General features: G+C 37.1%; 1 protein-coding gene across 1 annotated transcript in view; it reads left to right on the top strand.

Annotated features, from left to right (window-relative positions):
* LOC149299017 (protocadherin-15-like) overlaps window positions 1–19658 on the top strand; it is a 426255-nt gene that overhangs the window by 44852 nt on the left and 361745 nt on the right. Inside the window, exon 5 of the mRNA XM_089486827.1 lies at window positions 17395–17452. Within this exon, the coding sequence (XP_089342953.1) occupies window positions 17395–17452 (58 nt within the window). The remainder of the gene's footprint in view (window positions 1–17394; window positions 17453–19658) is intronic.

A 19658-nucleotide genomic window follows, 5' to 3' on the forward strand; every position in this document is an offset into this window, starting at 1 on the left:
AGAAAATGTTACTGAGGTACAGGAATTACATAGTTTGTGTGATCATATTCGGAACCTATTTTGAATCCATTTTAACACAAAGTGATGATGGTAAGCCAAGCTGCATATTTTATTTTCATTCTACATGTACCACTTTATAAAACAGAACTAAATTGTCCATATATGTGTGTGTGTATGTTTATATATGTATATATACATATATATACATATATATGTATATTCTATAGTTTATTATAGAACGTCTCACAGGCCTCTGATTGTCAGTATCATTTGGTCATAACATCAGAGACCAGAAAGCCAATACTGTACATATGCATGCCCTCCAACTGTCCCGATTTGGGCAGGACAGTCACGATTTTGGGTCTCTGTCCCGCCTATCCCTACCTTTGTCCCTCAGGTGCAGTTGCGGTGGGCGCACAGCCGCCTGATCAGCAGCTGAAGCCTGCAGGACTAGTTGGGAGATCACAATCTCCCTCTAGTCGGCTCAACATTATGGAGCGCGAGGTCTGTCACTTCAATTTTTGCTAGTAAAAAAAGAAAGATGTTCAGAACACTGTATTTGCGTTGAAATATTTAGTTGTTGACTTCAGCATTAAGCTTCTTAATGCCTAACATTAAGCATTTTATAGTGTAAATTGTCTAAGTTGGTTCTGTCCCTTGCATCTGTAGCACTGTCCATTTGTGTCAGAATATTATGCTTCCTTTAACACTATATAGGTTGCCTGATCTTTTCAATGTAATGGTTGGTTGAGAACTTGGAAACATTTTGTTTACAGTGTTTTTATATATTCATATATTGGTAATATCTAAACCAAAAAAAAAAAAAAAAAAGATTACCTGCTCTATGAACTAAGCCAGGTCTTCCTATGAGACTCAGCTTCTCTTATTCCCTGAATCCATCATCATTATTCTGTTCTCTTAGAGTGCTTCTGCTAAAGGGGGAGCCATGAGGACAGCCTATCCCCTGTTCCTCTATTTAAGGAAGAGGGTGTGCATGGAGGTTATACCCTTTTACAGACCTCCTCTGTGAGGCCTGGTTCACGGAGAAGTGTAAGAAGAAAGAAGAAGGAGACACAGGTAGAAGAGGAAGAAGTGGAAGCAGTAGGGAGACATTGACAGAGAGGGAATTAGGCCAGTGTGGCAACCCCCTGTGCACCACAGAGCACTTGAAAATATTTCTCATGTAATGTAAACGGACATCAAATCCACTTACAAAATGGTAGATTTTACAAATTTTAATTTTAACCCCTTCGCGACCTTTGCCGGTTCAGGACCGTCATGCAAAAACGGTCACGTAACGACCTTTGACGGTCCTGAACCGTCACTAACTTAAATAAGCTTGGAAAGTGATCAACGATCACTTTCCTCGCTTAAATGGCGTTGCTGTAATGCCACGATGTCTGACGCCTGTTTTAAAAGCGTTTAGGAGGCGATCAAAGATCACCTCCTAAACTTCAATGGTGTCGCTGGAATGCCTCGTTCAGGAGGCATTCAGCGACACCAAATACTTACCCCAGGGCGGGCTGTGACCGCTCCAGACAGCGGTCACAGCTGCCAGTGGTCTTCGTCATCCGCAAGATGGCGGCCGCCCTGAAAAAAAAACAATCAAGTTGAAAAAGTTCGCTAGATGGTCTCCAGACCCTCTAGAGAACTCTGGCTCCACTTTCAGGTTGAATACAGGTACTGCATTCAACCATGCAAGTCAATGGAGCCCAGCTTTATAATCACAATGTGATTAGTAAAATATTCAAAAAATAATAAATAAAAAAAAAATGGAAAAAAATAAAAATGTGCTAACATTTAAAAATATTTATGCAGTGATGTCACCAGAGGAACCATCCAGTACCAGCAAAATGTGTAAAAAAAATAAAAATACTAAAAAATAAAATAAAAAAAATAAAAAAAAGTTTATTATTTTGAGCAAGTGCTAAAATTTCTCTAAAATCTCAACATAGAAAGAGTTAAAATAAAAGCACTTCAAATACCCAAGGGGTGTCTAATTTTAAAAAAATGTCTTGATGGGGTAAATTGGAGTGGCCGGGCTCAAAGATAGGGCATAGGTACAGATTGACCAAAATAGAGAAAAAAAGCACACTTCCCAAATGTGGCATTTAAAATCTCAAACAACACGACAAACCCATGCATGTGGGGTATCACTGCACTCGGGAGATGTTGTTGAACACACATTGGGGTGTTGTTTGATAGTGACGCATACCAGGAGCTATGAATTAATTCCTGAATTACAATTTGTGTGGAAAAAAATACAAAATTTAATTTTGGCAAAGGCAGGTTGTAGAATCTCATGCATAAAAGGGTTAAAATACCAGCATTTGAAATACTTTGGGATGTCTAGTTTTCAAAAATATATGGTTTGATGGGGTAAATTAAAGTAGCCGGCTTCAAAGATGTTCCAAAGAGGAGATAGAGGCAAAATGACCAAATGACCACCTGAATTACGCATGTCCCAAACGTAGCCTTTTACCAGCCAAACAATCTGACAAACCTATGCATGTGGGGTATCACCATACTCAGGAGATGTTGCTGAACACATATTGGGGTGTTGTGTGACAGTAACATGTACCAGGACCTTTATATTTATAACTAAATAAAAAAAATTACTATTACAAAGTTTGACAGTGTGGTTGTGTAATTAGTGCATGGAAAGGGTTAAAATACCAGCATTTGAAATACCCTGGGGTGTCTATTTTCTATATATGGTTTGATGGGGATTAATTGAGTTAACCGGCTTCAAAGATGTTCCAAAGAGGAGATGGAGGCAGAATGACCAGATTTGGAAAAACAGGTTTGGAAATCATAAAACGCTACTTGTACTTATTGCCCAATAATTTCCAAAAAACAGCAAAAAAACATAAAAACATTGGGTATTTCTAAACTCAGGACAAATAGTAGAATCTATTAAGCTAGTTTTTTTACTTCCTTTTGGAGGTGAGTAAAAGATTTTTCAAATAATTTTTTTCAAATTCTCACCATGTTTTATTTTTTTTTTATAGTAAATAAGATGATATGATCAAAACATATGGTATCTGAAGAAAGCCCATCTTGTCCTGAAAAAAACAATATATAACATGTGTGGGTACACTAAATAAGTGAGGAGAAAATTACAGCTGAACACAAGCACCGCAAAAGTGTTAAAACAGCCTCGGTCCCACAGGGTACAAAAAGAAAAAATGAGCCCGGTCCTTAAGGGGTTAATATTCTAAATTAACATGGTTAATCTTCTGTTGATATTTTTGTTTTTTACATATACAATTATGCAGGCTATTACCAAAGCAAACTTAGTTAAGGAAGGTTAGCTGTACTTGGACATGTACATGGAGACATGTTAAATAAATTAAAATATTGGAAAGGACACCTCTTCCTTTATCTACCTACAGTATAGAGCCAATCACACTGCCTGCTTGCAACATGATGACATGATCTGAAATATGTTGATACATTTGGATTTTTACTGTTGTAGAAATATATCATAGAAATATTGAAAAATTATTTATTTTAGGGATACATTTTAGGATTCTGTATTTTTCAAAGTTCTTAAAAAAAAAACGGCAACCATAGAACTGACTATTTAGCATGAACTACTTCTAAACGGAAACTTTCCTACTTTATCAGGTCAGCAATTATACAGTATATTTGACTAAATGGTAGTTTTTTGGCCGCCAATACAGTCAATTTATTTTGCTGCTAATATGGCTGCCAAAGTTCTTATTAATGTCCGTGCGACTTGGCAGGTACTATCTACTTTATTAGAACTTGTAGAAGCTATATGCAACCTGCTGAGGTAGCTGTCCCATAGAATTTGCATAGATTAGTGTTTCTAATGCAACACTGGGGAAGATGCACTTTAATGTATCCAATAGCTTAGTGATTCCTTTAAATTAATGTGTGGTCTCCCATGCAAATGCACAGTGGGATACTGCAGAATCCCCCATATGCACTTGTCTCTTCCTGCACCCTCCCAGCGACTTGGCTTGCATAATACTCAAGACCAGTTCAGACCAGCACTGGCTTGGTGAAAGTTCCATGTGTGTGTGTGTTTGGGGGGGTAAGTCTAACAAGACCTCCTATTTACATGTGCAGACCAGTAAATGCTGGAACCTAGGCATGATGGGACTGTGATTGCTGTTAGCAATCACACTCCTATCATGCCAAGTCAGCCAGTACACGCTGGTACAGGGTGGCGGTAAGTGATGTGCAGACCCCATACTGCTGACAGCATCAATACACAAGGGGGGCAGCTAGCTAGGTTTCAGCATGTACTGGCTGACTTGGCATGATAGGAGTGTGATTGCTGTTAGCAATCACAGTCCCATCATGCCTAGGTTCCAGCACTTACACATCCATGCTATCACACACACTCATTCATTTATATACTCATTCATTCACAGATTAATTCCCTCAATCACGCATACTCATTCAAACACCCTCCCCACCCCCTTACCTGCACTGCAGCTCCTTGATGCCGCTCACAGACTTCAGCAGAGGGTACGTCCTCCCTCTGCATTCTCTGGTACTGCACAGAGGATGCAGGACTGGAGCAGAGTCATGTGATGTCACGTGAACTCTGCTAGGTTCCGCTTCCTCTATGCAGTACCGAATACCCTCCCACAGGTTAGTAGCAGTGACATATACCAGGAGCGGTAAATTAACACCTGAAGTACAATGTGTGTGAAAAAATACAAAAAACATTACTACCATAAAGTTTGACAAAGGCTGATGGTAGAATTAGTGCATGGAAAGGGTAAAAATACCAGCATTTGAAATACCCTGGGGAAAATTGCATTGGTTAGCTTCAAATATACCCAAAATAGCACATGAGGCAGAACGAGCAGATTTCGGTAAAAATTGATTTGAAATGGCAAAACGCTACTTGAAATTATTTCCCAATTTCCTGTGTTCGGTTCGGGTGAATATTCGAGTACATTAGGGGTTAATACGGGGTTAACTCGGTATGGACTACGCAGCAGCTTTGGCACCCGGATTTTAAATGTCCATACGAGCAACTCTATTGGTCAACTGGACTTCATTGTTTGATGGCAGAGGAGACCCCTGCTGGTGACCAATAGAGTCGCTCATACACACTTTTAAAATCCTGGTGCTGCAACTTGGCCGGCAGAGACCACCGGTCTCCCTGCTCCAACAGTTAAAGGTCCGTACAAGCGACTTTATTGGTCGTTTGTACGGACTTTTAACTGTTGGAGCAGGGAGACCTGTGGTCTCTAACGGCCAAGTTGCACCGTAAAGAGTTAAAGGGCCGTGCGAGTGAGCCAATTGGTCGCTTGCAAGGCCTTTTAACCCCTGACGCTCCCTTTATCTATGCAGCATCGCAGGGATTAACGGGAGAGGATATCCGTAGGCTCGCCGTCCTTATTTTAGATTTTTAGTACATGAAATGATCTGTCTACCTGCCAATGGTTCTGTCCCCAGACTTGATTAAGGATATGCCCTCAATATCCATCCATTTGAAAGTACAGAAATCCTATTTCCTGCTGGAATTAAATGAACAGACTGATATGCACCCTGTACATAAAAAAGGGAAAGGATATAGTTAATTATAATGTCCAGGGCTATAATTACATTATGAATTACCATTGAAAGGAAAGCTAAGAAAAGAAAGTTTCTTAATAATGCTAATCGCAATAAAGTAAATGTAAGGTCTGGAAAAATTGCTGTTTCATAATTGGGAACTCTTATTTTCTAGAACCAATGTGTCAAAAAATGACAAATTTTAACATGTTTATGTGATTTGTTTATTTGACAAATGCTGTATTTGGTGAAATGTCTTTGGTGTCCTCTTCCTTGTGGGGTATTTCTGATATTCTGTTTTTTCTGTTACTTTTTCTCAGTCCTTCCAGAATGATAGCACATTCTTAGAAAAAGGGCATTACATCTTTACTGTGGCTGAAATATCTTCGCCAATACAGCATGTGACATAACCATTAGGTGTTTAGTATCAAAGTATGATATGCTATATATCATGATATACTTAGACATAAAATTCAGCAGTTGCTTCAACGTGTACTTGGAAGTGAATTAGAGTGATGGGGAGAGCTCAGTAGGGATTTTCCAGGCTGTCAGATTTAGATCTGCTTCATGACTTTCTTTAGGGCTCTTCACACAGAAAAACCACTGTACATCAATTCCCATACGGCTTGTAAATTCTCTTTAACAGAATACACTTTACAATTTGTATCCTGTATACAGCAATGCACTTGTATTGTACTGTCTCATGCATAATGATATATGTGATCACCACATTATAGATATACCCTAAAGTTTACTTTAGCCTTACATTTTTACCTAAAAAACAAATGTTCACTAATGTCAACAGTCAGCCAACAAGTGTATGAACATCTGTTACATTTTTTACCATTCTTCATTTATTTTTGTTCAACAATGGTGCAAATGTTTATAACACTGATGTATGTATATGTCACGGAGCTGGCTAGTCCGACCGACTACCTCCGCTGTCTTGTGCTCCCTTAGCCTGGGACAACACACTTTCCCCGGTTCCCCAGTCACTCGCCGAGACTCAGTGTAGGGTAAAACCAAACCAAGACTGATTTATATAACATTAAACATCAAAGCATGGTGGTCACTCCCTGGTGGCAGATCCTGGCTGTCTGCTGGAGATAATCCCCTCAGCCAGTGATGAGATGATACTGCTGGGGGTAGCCACAGAAGTCTCTACAAACCCAGGGCCCATAGTCAATAGGGAGGAGGCTGGCAGTCAGGCCTCTCCAGTGGCCCCAGTGATGGAGGCTTCCGTCACAGTATATATATATATATATATATTATCGACAGAGTCTTCTTTGATTTTTGACAAAGTACAGGTTATGTTACTAAAGGTTTGATTAGTATATATAAATTGATATTGCAATTTGATGCATTTATGTATACATCTCATACACATTTTTCTACTTTTATTAAAAATGTATCTAATGCCAGACCCCTTTTTATAATAATTATTATGGTATTATGTATTACTTAAGATATTTCAGCCACAGTAAAGAATGTATATAAATATTTCATTATCTTTTTAAGGGAGAAGATTAACTCTTTGCTGGACACATTCGATGTGTCCTGAGTTATTTTTTATATGACTTGATTTGTTTTAGTTTTTACAATTAAGAAGAAAATTAAGAACATTGGCTACTTTATCATTACATCATGCTGCTCCGCTTGTATCAAACATATGTGCATACCGCTAGGTCCAAACAAGAAATATTTAAAAATTTTGTTGATTGCCAATATGTTTTTCAGTGCTCTTGTGATGATTCTAATTACCAAAAGTATAGTGAGAGATTAGGATTCTTTTCACTTACAAGAGCACTTACTGAGGATAACGATAAGGCTTCTCATTGCTAACATGCTAGTATGATTTTGTATAGTTTAAACTCTTGACCTTTCTAGCAATATACAAATTGTTCGATTTAGTATTTATGGATCCTCATGTGCTTTAAGAATTTTTTTGTTTCAAATTTGTGTCCTCTGAAGAAGTGCCTTTCTGGGCAAGATTTTTAATGATTTCACAAAATAATATAAACAGTATGCTTATTTCTCATTATTAAATTTTTCATTGACTGTAAACCATTTACCAAACTCCAAATTTTGTCACTAACATCCAAACAACATGTATATTGCTAAAACGTTATTAAAAGAATTATCCCCTCCATTTATGTAGACAACTACTCCTCTATAAAGAATAATCCCTTCTGCCCGGGTAAACAATTTATAAAGCAAATGAAAAAATATATATAAATTAAAAATGTAAAGAAACCCTGCTTTCCCTTTTCCAGAATTAGCCCATGAAGACCACCTGATAGATCAGGGTTATGATTAGATTTGGTCTTAATTAACAGGGTAATCAACAGTTTGATTCAATTGTGTCAGTTGCCATATACCATAAAAAATGCTTTGTCAGAATACGTTTTAACTTTGCTTTAACATTGGGCTGTTTGCTTTTTTGCAATATGTGTTTCAGTCTCAGAGAACACTTGCTATGCCTGGATCTGGCAAAAGGAGAGCAAATATCCAGTAAGCCTTTCTCCCGCAGTGCCACTCACCTGATCTGCCACTCCAGCAGCAGATCTTGTGCAGCAGTGTGCGGCTGGATATGCCCGGCTGCATACTATGTGAGCATAAAAACGTAGTGTTTGGCCACGCATATCCAGCCATCATCAGGTGGCCGGTGGCCTCCACCTGGTGCAGCCCTTACCCTTGCTATAATTCATCCACAATTATTGTATTTCTAGTGTATACTGCTATAGATTTGAATTCTGCTCAGTGTCGAACAAGTCTGATCAGTGTATTTTTCTTGATCACCATCATTTCAGATTTGTTTGATTACCAAAGGCACAATTTAACTCAGTTGTGTTCTTGAATAATGATGCTGGGGGAAATATCGCTATCAAAATTCACTATTTTTGGAGTAAAAAATACTTCATTTAATTAACAATTATTAAGACATTTCAACGAAACATTTGGTAAATTACAGATTTAATATAGCCTTTTTTCTTCAAGTTATTGTAGCTTATTATCAGTGATTTACAATCACAGTTGTGGCATGATTAGAGCGTATTTATGACATTGGGTCTTTAAATGTTTCAATATATTATTTGTGAATTTGAATCAATTACCAAACTGATGCTGTTATTGCAGTGTTAGCTTTCAGAACAAGATATTTTTAGTATTCTCTATAATAAATAATGTGTGAATTAGGCTTCCTTTACGGTGAAATGTACCACATGTCAGTTGGGATTACTTCACTATGGATGGTACCACATAGCAGTCCCTTAACACTGTTGTTTCTTTGTTAGAAATCATGTGCAAAGAAGAGGTAACAATAGCAATTTCAGTTGTGTCAACCATCCTGGGATAGTATTGAGTGAGGTAGGTTGTGGTGAGCGGCTGGGGTGCACCCTTGAGTCAAGCCAAGGGCAGCCCCTAAACAAAATACATTACTGATTGCATTTAGTTTAAGCTCATAGCAAAGTGTTCTTCTGTTCTGTCCATATAATTTCTTGATATCTTTTACTGGGCCATATACTAAGATTTATGATCACATGGGTTTTGAAGAACTCGGAGCTCAGAGTTACTTCAGATTTACAGTGGGGCAAAAAAGTATTTAGTCAGCCACCAATTGTGCAAGTTCTCCCACTTACAAAGATGAGAGAGGCCTGTAATTTTCACCATAGGTACACTTCAACTATGAGAGACAGAATGAGACAACAAAGTCCATAAATCACATTGTCTGATTTTTAAAGAATGTATTTGCAAATTATGGTAGAAAATAAGTATTTGGTCAATAAGAAAAGTTTATATCAATACTTTGTTATATACCCTTTGTTGGCAACGACAGAGGTCAAACGTTTTTTGTAAGGCTTCACAAGGTTTTCATACACTGTTGCTGGTATTTTGGACCATTCCTCCATGCACTGCTCTAGAGGAGATCTGATGTTTTGGGGCTGTCGCTGGGCAACACGGACTTTCAACTCCCTCCAAAGGTTTTCTATGGGGTTGAGATCTGGAGACTGGCTAGGCCACTCCAGGACCTTGAAATGCTTCTTAGAAAGCCACTCCTTTGTTGCCTGGGCGGTGTGTTTGGGATCATTGTCATGCTGAAAGACCCAGCCACGTTTCATCTTCAATGCCCTTGCTGATGGAAGGAGGTTTTCACTCAAAATCTCATGATACATGGCCCCATTCATTCTTTCCTTTACACGGATCAGTCGTCCTGGTTCCTTTGCAGAAAAACAGCCCCAAACATGATGCTTCCACCCCCATGCTTCACCGTAGGTATGGTGTTCTTTGGAAGCAACTCAGCATTCTTTCTCCTCCAAACACGACGAGTTGAGTTTCTACCAAAAAGTTCTACCTCGGTTTCATCTGACCATATGACATTCGCCCAATCCTCTTCTGGATCATCCAAATGCTCTCTAGCAAACTTCAGTCGGGCCCAGACATGTACTGGCTTAAGCAGGGGGACATGTCTGGCACTGCATGATTTGAGTCCCTGGTGGCGTAGTGTGTTACTGATGGTAGCCTTTGTTACTTTGGTCCCAGCTCTCTGCAGGTTATTCACTAGGTCACCTGTGTGGTTCTGGGATTTTTGCTCACCATTCTTGTGATCATTTTGACACCACAGGGTGAGATCTTACGTGGAGCCCCAGATCGAGGGAGATTATCAGTGGTCCTGTATGTCTTCCATTTTCGAATAATTGCTCCCACAGTTGATTTCTTCACACCAAGCTGCTTGCCTATTGCAGATTCAGCCTTCCCAAGCTGGTGCAGGTCTACAATTTTGTTTCTGGTGTCCTTCGACAGCTCTTTGGTTTTGGCCATAGTGGGGTTTGGAGTGTGACTGTTTGAGGTTGTGGACAGGTGTCTTTTATACTGATAACAAGTTCAAACAGGTGCCATTAATACAGGTAACGAGTGGAGGACAGAGGAGACTCTTAAAGAGACAGATATCTTGCTTGTTTGTAGGTGTCACAATGTTCTTGTGTGAGGAACCCAGTATGCAGCAAGGCACAGAAGTATCAAGAATCGTCAAACAAGCCAGGTCAGGAGTGGAGAAGGCAGAGAAGTCAAGAACAGGCACAGGTCAGCAACGGAGATGGTTATCATACAAGCCGGGTAGGAGTAGAGAAGGCAGCGAAGTCAAGAACAGGCACAGGTCAGCAACGGAGATGGTTATCATACAAGCCGGGTAGGAGTAGAGAAGGCAGCGAAGTCAAGAACAGGCACAGGTCAGCAACGGAGAAGCAATCAGGTAAGTATAATTTCAGAACGAACTACTCAGCAGGAACAATAACCGAGCACTGAATGGAAGTCAGTGCTCGGCTTTTGAATCTGCCGCTCAGACCAGGCTCCGCCCCCAGCGGACGACGCAACGTTAGTTACGTTGCGTCGTCTCCAGGGAGGCAAGCTACAAGAGAGGGGGCGTGGTTCGCCCCCGTACGTACCGCCCATCTCTAGCGATGGGGATACCCTGAAGGACCTGCCCCGGGTGCTTGTTGGCTGCTGGCACCTCGAAGCAAGGTCCCGGAGCTGCGGGAGAGGTAAGTTTCGAGTACCCGCTAGCCGCGGGTACTCGGGGGAATCGCTACGTTGCGGTCCGTGACGCGGACCGTGACAGTAGGTGACCAAATACTTATTTTACCGAGGTATTTACCAATGAATTCATTAGAAATCCTACAATGTGATTTCCTGTATTCTTTCCCCCCATTCTGTCTCTTATAGTTGAAGTGTACCTATGGTGAAAATTACAGGCCTCTCTCATCTTTTTAAGTGGGAGAACTTGCACAATTGGTGGCTGACTAAATACTTTTTTGCCCCACTGTAGATGTAAAGACATATTTGGTTTTGAAAACATATGTGCCATCACGCAATGCCACTTCTCACTACCTTTACTGCTGCTTATCACCACTGCAACTGGCTAAATTGGCCAAGTAACAAATGTTTGTATTTGTCATATGTCATTGTAGGCTCATTTAAGCAGGTTTCTCTTCTTTATTGAAGTCAAATCTTTACATTATGTACTACTTGTTACATCCTGTACCTATCATACAGTGCTGTTGAATGTCATAGTACTAAATAACTCAATAAATAATAATAATCATTATAATAATTGTATCATATTTTACTATGTTGCTCTTTTTATGGATGTATGAAAAATGTTACACTTTACACAAATATAAAGCCTGAAAGCCACTCATAAAGATATTATTTCTCTCCACAGGTAAATTATTAAATCATTGTCATTTAAGTTGAATTTTCATATTTAACATTACATAAAAGAATGCATTAACTCCCTAAGTATAAGTGAGTCTATCTGCAAAGTGGACAGGCAGCCATATTGTTTGTTGTTTGTTTGTAACAGCATTTCAGGTGCCCAAATCCAAGTGTTGCAAGGTAGCCACATGGAAGCTGCAGATCAGGTCTGGGATGCAACAAACCTCTGTGTGTCAGTCTTGTTCCCAATAACCAACAAATCCAGGACAGGTGGGGCATTTACACAGGACACCAGGACAGTGTCCAAAAAAACAGTAAAGTCCCACGAAAACCTGGACATTTGGGAGAGATGTGATAAGAAGCAGAGCAGGAGACTTTTCTCTAATATCTTGTAATTTCTTTTTTTGCTGCTATTTTGTAACACATCTTCAAAATATATACAGTACAGATAATGTACTAAGGTTATGATATTCCCAAATTCTAGTTGAGTAGTGTAAGGAAATAGTACTGCAGGTATATGCTGTTATAAAGAGCAGAAAACAAGTTTAATGTAGAATTGGTTCAGTTATTTGTGGCCTTAAAGCATATACTTACAGTTCACTACAATTAGGCAAAACATTGTATCAAACAATTATACGCTGTTACATTGCGGGTAGCTTTATGGAGTGTTCAAAACATAATTTAGACATGTTTTGTTAGTAACAATATCACGTGTCCATTTCTTATTGCTGTAGGGCAGACCACAATTTTGAGGATTATGTATAAATATATTGCAAGTACATGATTACCCAACACCAACAGACCAATAGTAACTGTGGCCCTAGATCATTTCCCAAGTCCAAATCCAAAGAAAGTGTGAAGAACCCCATCTACTAGATTAACTAAACCATTGTTTCAATTAAAGGCATCCACTTGTGAAATGCATAATAATGAATCAGTTTTTTTTTTTTCCATATAGTCATCAAATGATTGATATCTTTTTATATGACAATATACTGATTCATGCTTTGTTATTTTCTGGTGCTAATCCATCAATTTGTGAGTTATTTTAGACACTAATGCAGTAACATACAACTGATTTACATAATTATATCCCACACAAGCTCTGTTAAAATATACTATTTGGTTTCCTATAAAATGTTTATTTTTAGACAATATAATTCTGTTGAAAGCAGCAGAGCACCCAGTGCAGTCAACATAATTGTTAACTCTGAGCAGTCACAATTTTAAAAAAATAACAATATATCAATATGCAAATGTTCAGTCTTGTATTGATTCCAACATTCAATTTTTGCATGCTCGGTATCATTATATAAAATATTCACCATCTTTCCCTGCTGGATTTCTCTTGGAGAAATTCTTTCTGCTAATTATTACAACTTGAGTGTCTGTTGAAATCATTTGGGACTTAACTCAAAGCTTTCCTTTTTGCTCCATTAAAGAAGAGCTGTCACTTGTAAGATAAAAACCATAAATGAATCCAGCTCTAAAAACCACCTATCACTTGTCTTCATATTTTTTTAATGACCCATTTTAAAATTATTCTGATTAAAATTATCCAGCTTTGATATTGCATCTGCCGCAGCCAAAGCTATTACTACTGTGTTCAAAAATGGAATACTTTTGTTTGTTAGGGGGTGTAGTAGGTGAGGCAGGGCTTTACGTATAACTCTTTATAAGATTATGCAAACTATTGTTAGTTATTTATATAACAGTTAAGCATTTATAAGATTAATACTGTATTTATTAATAATTGAATATATAAACCTGTTATTCTAATGGTTCTGGTATTATAGTGTGATACATTCATACATTTGAAACCTTCTTAGCTCATGAAAAGAGGTGATCAAAGAGTGAAAGAGGGATTTGGATACAAGAGATGGGTTGTCCTTCTTGAAGAGGGACACTTGGAAGTATTCAAAGGCATAGCCAGGGCATCTTGTGCAACTCTCCTCCATTTTCAGTAAAGTATACATTAGTATCTCAAGCCCAAGCAGGGAGTTGTAATATGCTTCCTGTGTTTTCTGCGCATTGTTGTAATAGACTGAACATATTCAACAATCTCTCCCCAAGTCCCTAGTGGAGAGATTGCTGACATCCTCTGTAATGTTATTTCATATCCTCAGCATCATATCCCTGACATCTATCAGGGATAGGAGGGAGCATGGTTGGGGCACAGCCACCCACCCGTCTTCCCTAAATACCCTCTTGAGCAAACCTGGACATTTTAGACCAAACTTACATCAATAGACTTGTGGAAGAAAATAGTGAATTGGAATAATAGTTTGAGAAATATACTTTGCATTCAGCTAAAAAATCTACTTCCCCTTGCTGAATGAATTCCATTACAACGATCCTGATTTTTGTTGAGGCAGTAGAAGCTGAATATCAGCTCTAGTCTGCAAACAATTTGCAAACTACTGATGGTTCCTGGGACTTGTTATTCAGGCTGTTTTTTGGCCTTGTCAATCTCAAGGGGGTTGCCGGAAGCATCTGAATTATAACCTGACATTGCATAAATTAAAAGAACGATGTTATAACTAGCTGATTCCTGCAAAATGTTTTGGAGCACAATTTATATTATTACAGGGTTACTGGTAACTTGATTTCTTTGCTAAAATATCCATTGACATACTAGTTTTTGTCAGCTTGTATGAACTGGGCTTCAACATGCAAATTTTAGACATATGTACATTTGACATTTGTACATTAAAAATAATACAAATAAATGAGTATGTTTCTTTGCGAGTTGCTGCATGCAAGCACATATAACTTAAATTGTGTCTCAAGATAACTCCCTAAATGCCAACTCGACTTTTAAATGAAATCAAACCACAGGAGCATAGAATTTGACAGCAGATAAGTACAGTTCAGCCTATGCAGCTCATATGTTCCTGGTGTAAAAATGTTGACTTCACTTATTCTCAGAATAGCATTATACCAATCCCATTGATGTTAATGTCCTTCCTGGCTTAACCTCTACTCTTATGGTGGAAGGCTATTCCACTTACCTACATAGTACATAAGTACATCAAGTTCAACCCTTCTACCTATCTTTCCTGCTTTTGATCTAAAAGAAGGCAAAAAACCCACTTATGCTATATTTTTGGTTTTGAGACTTAGGGAAAAAATCCTTTGTGACTTTGAAAGGCAATCAGTTTTCTCCTTGGATCAAGAAGCTCTAAAATATTAATGTTTATTTAATCATGTTCTGCTTTTCTAAAATAAATATCCAGACTCTTTTTGAAGGCATCCACTGTATTTTTTTAATAGCACTACCTTTCTTGCAGTGAATTCCATACCTTTTTTGCTCTTGCTGTAAAGAATTCCTTCCTTTGTTGTGTATGAAATCTTCCCTTTTCCAGTCTTAGAGGATGACCTCTTGTTCTTTGTACATTTCTGTTAATGAACGTTTCACTGGAGAGCTTTTTATATTGGTCCTGCACAAATTTATACAGTATTATAATGTTCCCAATAAGACGCTGTTGCAACTTTTTTAGTCTCTCTCCATAACTAAGATCTCCAAACCCCCTTGATTAATTTTGCATCCTTTGGACTTTACAGCTGCTGACTGGCATTGTGCACTGTTGCTAAGTCATTATATGAAAATATATCAAAAGTCTTTTGTTCTTTAAGTCTGGCCCGTTTAACCAAAGTTCCTGCAGGCGCTGTAATCTTGACAAGTTTATCTATGTCACTCTGTCATTGGAGACTCTCAAACTAAATGCCACACACATTTTCTTTATTGTATATAATCCATTTCTTCCCTCATTGTTACAAAGGCTGCCTGAACATATTGTCAACAATAAGCATATCAACAAAACAGACGCCCTACACAGGTAGCATAACGTTATCTACCTTCAGAGCTGCACCAAGACTATTGCAGCCCTGAATGTTTAATTTTTTATTTAAAGTGTCAGAATTGTATGGTATGATGGAAAACATAGGCAACAAACAAGAGGTGCTAAGACTGAAACATTTTCATATCCCTGATATCAACATAGTATATTGCAATAATTAAATAGAAATGTTCTTGCTTATGAACATTTCTAAGTAGAAAAATGGTACCACCAGCATAGTACTGTGTTCTGTATGTTCATTGTAATTAATATGAAATACAAAAATATGTTTATTAATTTAGTTTTGAACTCTAAAGTAATGGAAACTGTCCTCAAAAAGATCATGTGATTACATTTTTGAAAAATATTCTAACTAATTATTCTACGTAACATGACTGTGCAGAAAGTTGTGAATGCCTCATGTACAGTAATGCATTAAATTACATTCTGGGAGGCATTTTATGGTCTCTTTCAAGTACTAGCTTTTCATCTTTAAAGACTTACATGATAGCTGCAGCTACCTCCAACCACCCCTACACAACAGATGATCAAACAATCTTTAATTAAGATCTACCTTTGCAAAGCAATTTACATTATGTACAACAAAGTGCAACCTCCATGCACTTGGACTGTTAAAATAGCCACTAGTGCTCTGACTGTTCTGTTGCTCACTTGCATTTTATTGAATGACATTATGGTGTATAATAAATAGTTATTGATTGCCAAGTGTCATTTTTTCCACACCAGTTCAGTTTATGTACATCATATGATGGTGAGATTTATATTGCCAGTTCATCATTGCATTCTCAGGATTTTATTAGCTTTAAATGGCTCCTAGGTATAGTCATTAATCAGACATGGATGAGTTATTTTCCGTTTTAAAAGGAACTTGGAGGGGAGGAAATTTGCATATTTTTTTCCTTTTAAAAAAAAATAAAGACTTGTTAACCTTAAGATTTTCGTTTTAAATGATCATTTTCACTTTACCAATAATTAAATACAAGGTGTGCAGTATTTTAAAAAATAAATAGAGGAATGATTGTGAATAAAATACTTTGATTTATCATGCATTTATAGAATATTTTGGTTATCATTATGTCTGCCTAAAAACACAAAGTGGAACAGAAAATTTACATTTTTACAGGTTTTGCGTTACATAATTTTTAAGCATGGCTTTTTTTATTCAGTATTTCAGATTACTTATTATTGAGAAAATTGGGTGAGAGTAAGGGGAAACAAGTATACTGATTTTTAATAACTTAAAAATGTTTTGTATTACAGTTCCCTAATGTGAACCTAATTGGTCATTGTAGCTATATTAATTTTCCACAAAAACAATAATCATTGCATGGCATTTACATCGGAAAAAAAAAACAAATTGCACCTTAAGACACACACAGATGCAATTATTCCAATATTCACAAACTTATTATTGTTATTATTATTAGTTTTCACAAACTTACCATTACCAAGTAGAACATGTTATAGTTAATTACCTAAATATTGAATACCAAGATATTTTTTGTTAGTATTATTATTATTGTTATTGTTATCTAAGTTCACTATTTCTAAGAAAACAGCTTACCTATTTAGTTTGTGTTCCTTTAACTCTTAGTGGGTAAAGAAATAGATTTTGTCCTTATCTTTCCATACAAGTTTCTAAATACGTTATTTGGTGTATTATGAAGCTTGTAGCATTATGTAATGTTCAGTGCACTAGTTCACCATAAAAAATAGGATGTCATAAAATCTCTTAAAATTAAATTTGATTATTTCTGTTATTTGTGTTTACTTTAATGAGGGGCAATTTTTAGTAGCGATTAACAATAAAAATAAAACTATGACTGAAAGCATTGAAGGTAAGTCTTTATAGACCTGCAAGATGATATTTTTAATGAGCTTTAGTGCATAAACAAAAGGAGGGCATAATTGAATGAATCTAATCAGCATAAAGCAGGAGTTTGCCTCCGGGGTCCTGCTGAAGTAATTTTATCCCTTAAACTAACAGTATCAGAGGATCTGATGACAAATACTGCTAATTTTATCACTGCAGATATTTTTATTTTTTTAGCACATTTAAACTATTTTTGAGAAAATTAAATAACAATTGTTTAATCAATATCATTGGAAGGTAAAGCATCCACAGAAATGTATTCAATATTTATTCAATATATAAAATCTAAATATAAACCTATATTTTATGATATGTGATATATAAAGCATAGTATTTTATACATGTACTGCAACAAATATATTCCTTGTATGAGTACATGCTTTATGAAATATTTTTTTAATTGTTCTAGGTATTTTGCATTCCTGATTTTATTGCTGGTGAACATTACCTAAGCCTGACATTGATTTTACCCCATGTCTTACTCTCTTACATTATCATTCTGGAATCAGCTTGTATTTTAAGTATTGCGGCATCTCAAGGGCTACACAATCGCTGTCATACCTTCCAACAGTTCCTCTTTATGAGGGAGAGTACCCTTTGAATCCAGACCCCCTCTTTTCTCCCCGGATATCCTTCAGAATGTTTCCTGCATACGAGTGTATCCTGGTGTTCTATAACCTTAAAAGTCTTGTGCTTGGGGTGATCATCTAGTGCAGTGCTGTGAAAAAGTATTCGCCCCTTACTGACTTCTTCTATTTTTTCTGCTTATTTGTCATATTTAAATGTTCACATCATCCAACTAAGACTGTGTGAGTTAACACAAAATGCAACTTTTAAATAATAATTGAATTTATTAAAGATAAAGAATTAATAAAAACCTATCTCCCCCATATGAAAAAGTAATTGCCCCCGTAAACCTAATAACTGGTTGCGACACCCTTAGCAGCAACAATTGCAATCTAAGATTTGTGATATTTGGTCTTTTACATTGTTGTGTAGGAATTTTGGCACACTCCTCTTGGCAGGACTGTTTTAAGTCCACACTGATGGGTTTTCAAGCATTAATCCTTTTTTAAGGTCAAGCCACAGCATCATAACCAAATTCAAGTCAGGACTGGGACTAGGCTATTCTAAAACCTTTATTTTGAGCCATTCAGAGGTGGACTTGCTTGTGTGCGTTTTATCATTGTCCTGCTGCATAATCCAGCTGCACTTGAGTTTTAGGTCACAAACTGGGAAGGTTCACCACTGTTCCGAGTTTTCTTCATTTGTTAGGTGGCTCTCTTAGTCCCAGAGCCCTAAAAATAGGGCCTTTATAACCCTTTCCCCGACTGATAGATGTCAATGACTTTGCTTCTCATCCATTCTTGAATTTCTTTAGATCATAACATCATGTGCTGCTTTTGAGAACTTTTAGCCTACTACACTGTGTAAGACAGGTTCTATGTAAATGATTTTTCACAGCACTGTATATACGTGACACCTCCCTACTGGTGCCTCTCCCAACACTATATCAATAAACTAAAAAGGCTGAAATAAAAAGGCAATTCAAATGGTTTTGTGAGGCATCTTTTCTATAAAGTAAATGCAAAGTAGTGAATATGCCTCTCAGTCGTAGCAGAATATATTCTTGTTTTAAAGCATTAATTAATTTTAGTAATTAGAAAATGTAAGTTAAGGAGATCACCATAACTGCAAATTTGGAAATATCGAATTAGATCTCTATTAACATAACATTTGATTTCCGTTAAAGTAAAATTATTGTACTTTGGTGTTTGATATTTTAAAGTACAATAATTTTGCTTTAACGGACATCACTATGTACAAGCAGAAAAACAATATGAAAAATAAAGCATTTTTGTTAATAACCAAACCCAAATTTATAACTGATTAAATCATTCTATCTTCTCTCATGTAAAATTGTGAAATAGAAATAATAGAAATAGTGAATGTCCACCACTGAGTATTCACATTTACATTGATACATACTGACAGCAGAAAAGAACCAATTGACCAATCTTGTCTGAATCACTTTTTACTTACGTGCTTAAGATAGAATGAACATCTTGATCTTTCATCAATGTATCTACTGTATCATCAGGCCTAGACTTAAATATCCAAGATGCACTTAGTCACCAATTCTAGCATTGCCCTACATCCACAATCTTAAA

The sequence above is a fragment of the Sceloporus occidentalis genome, unplaced genomic scaffold (genome assembly GCF_023333645.1).
Source record: "Sceloporus occidentalis isolate IW3139 unplaced genomic scaffold, rSceOcc1.0.p SCAF_30, whole genome shotgun sequence".
Taxonomy (NCBI): domain Eukaryota; kingdom Metazoa; phylum Chordata; class Lepidosauria; order Squamata; family Phrynosomatidae; genus Sceloporus; species Sceloporus occidentalis.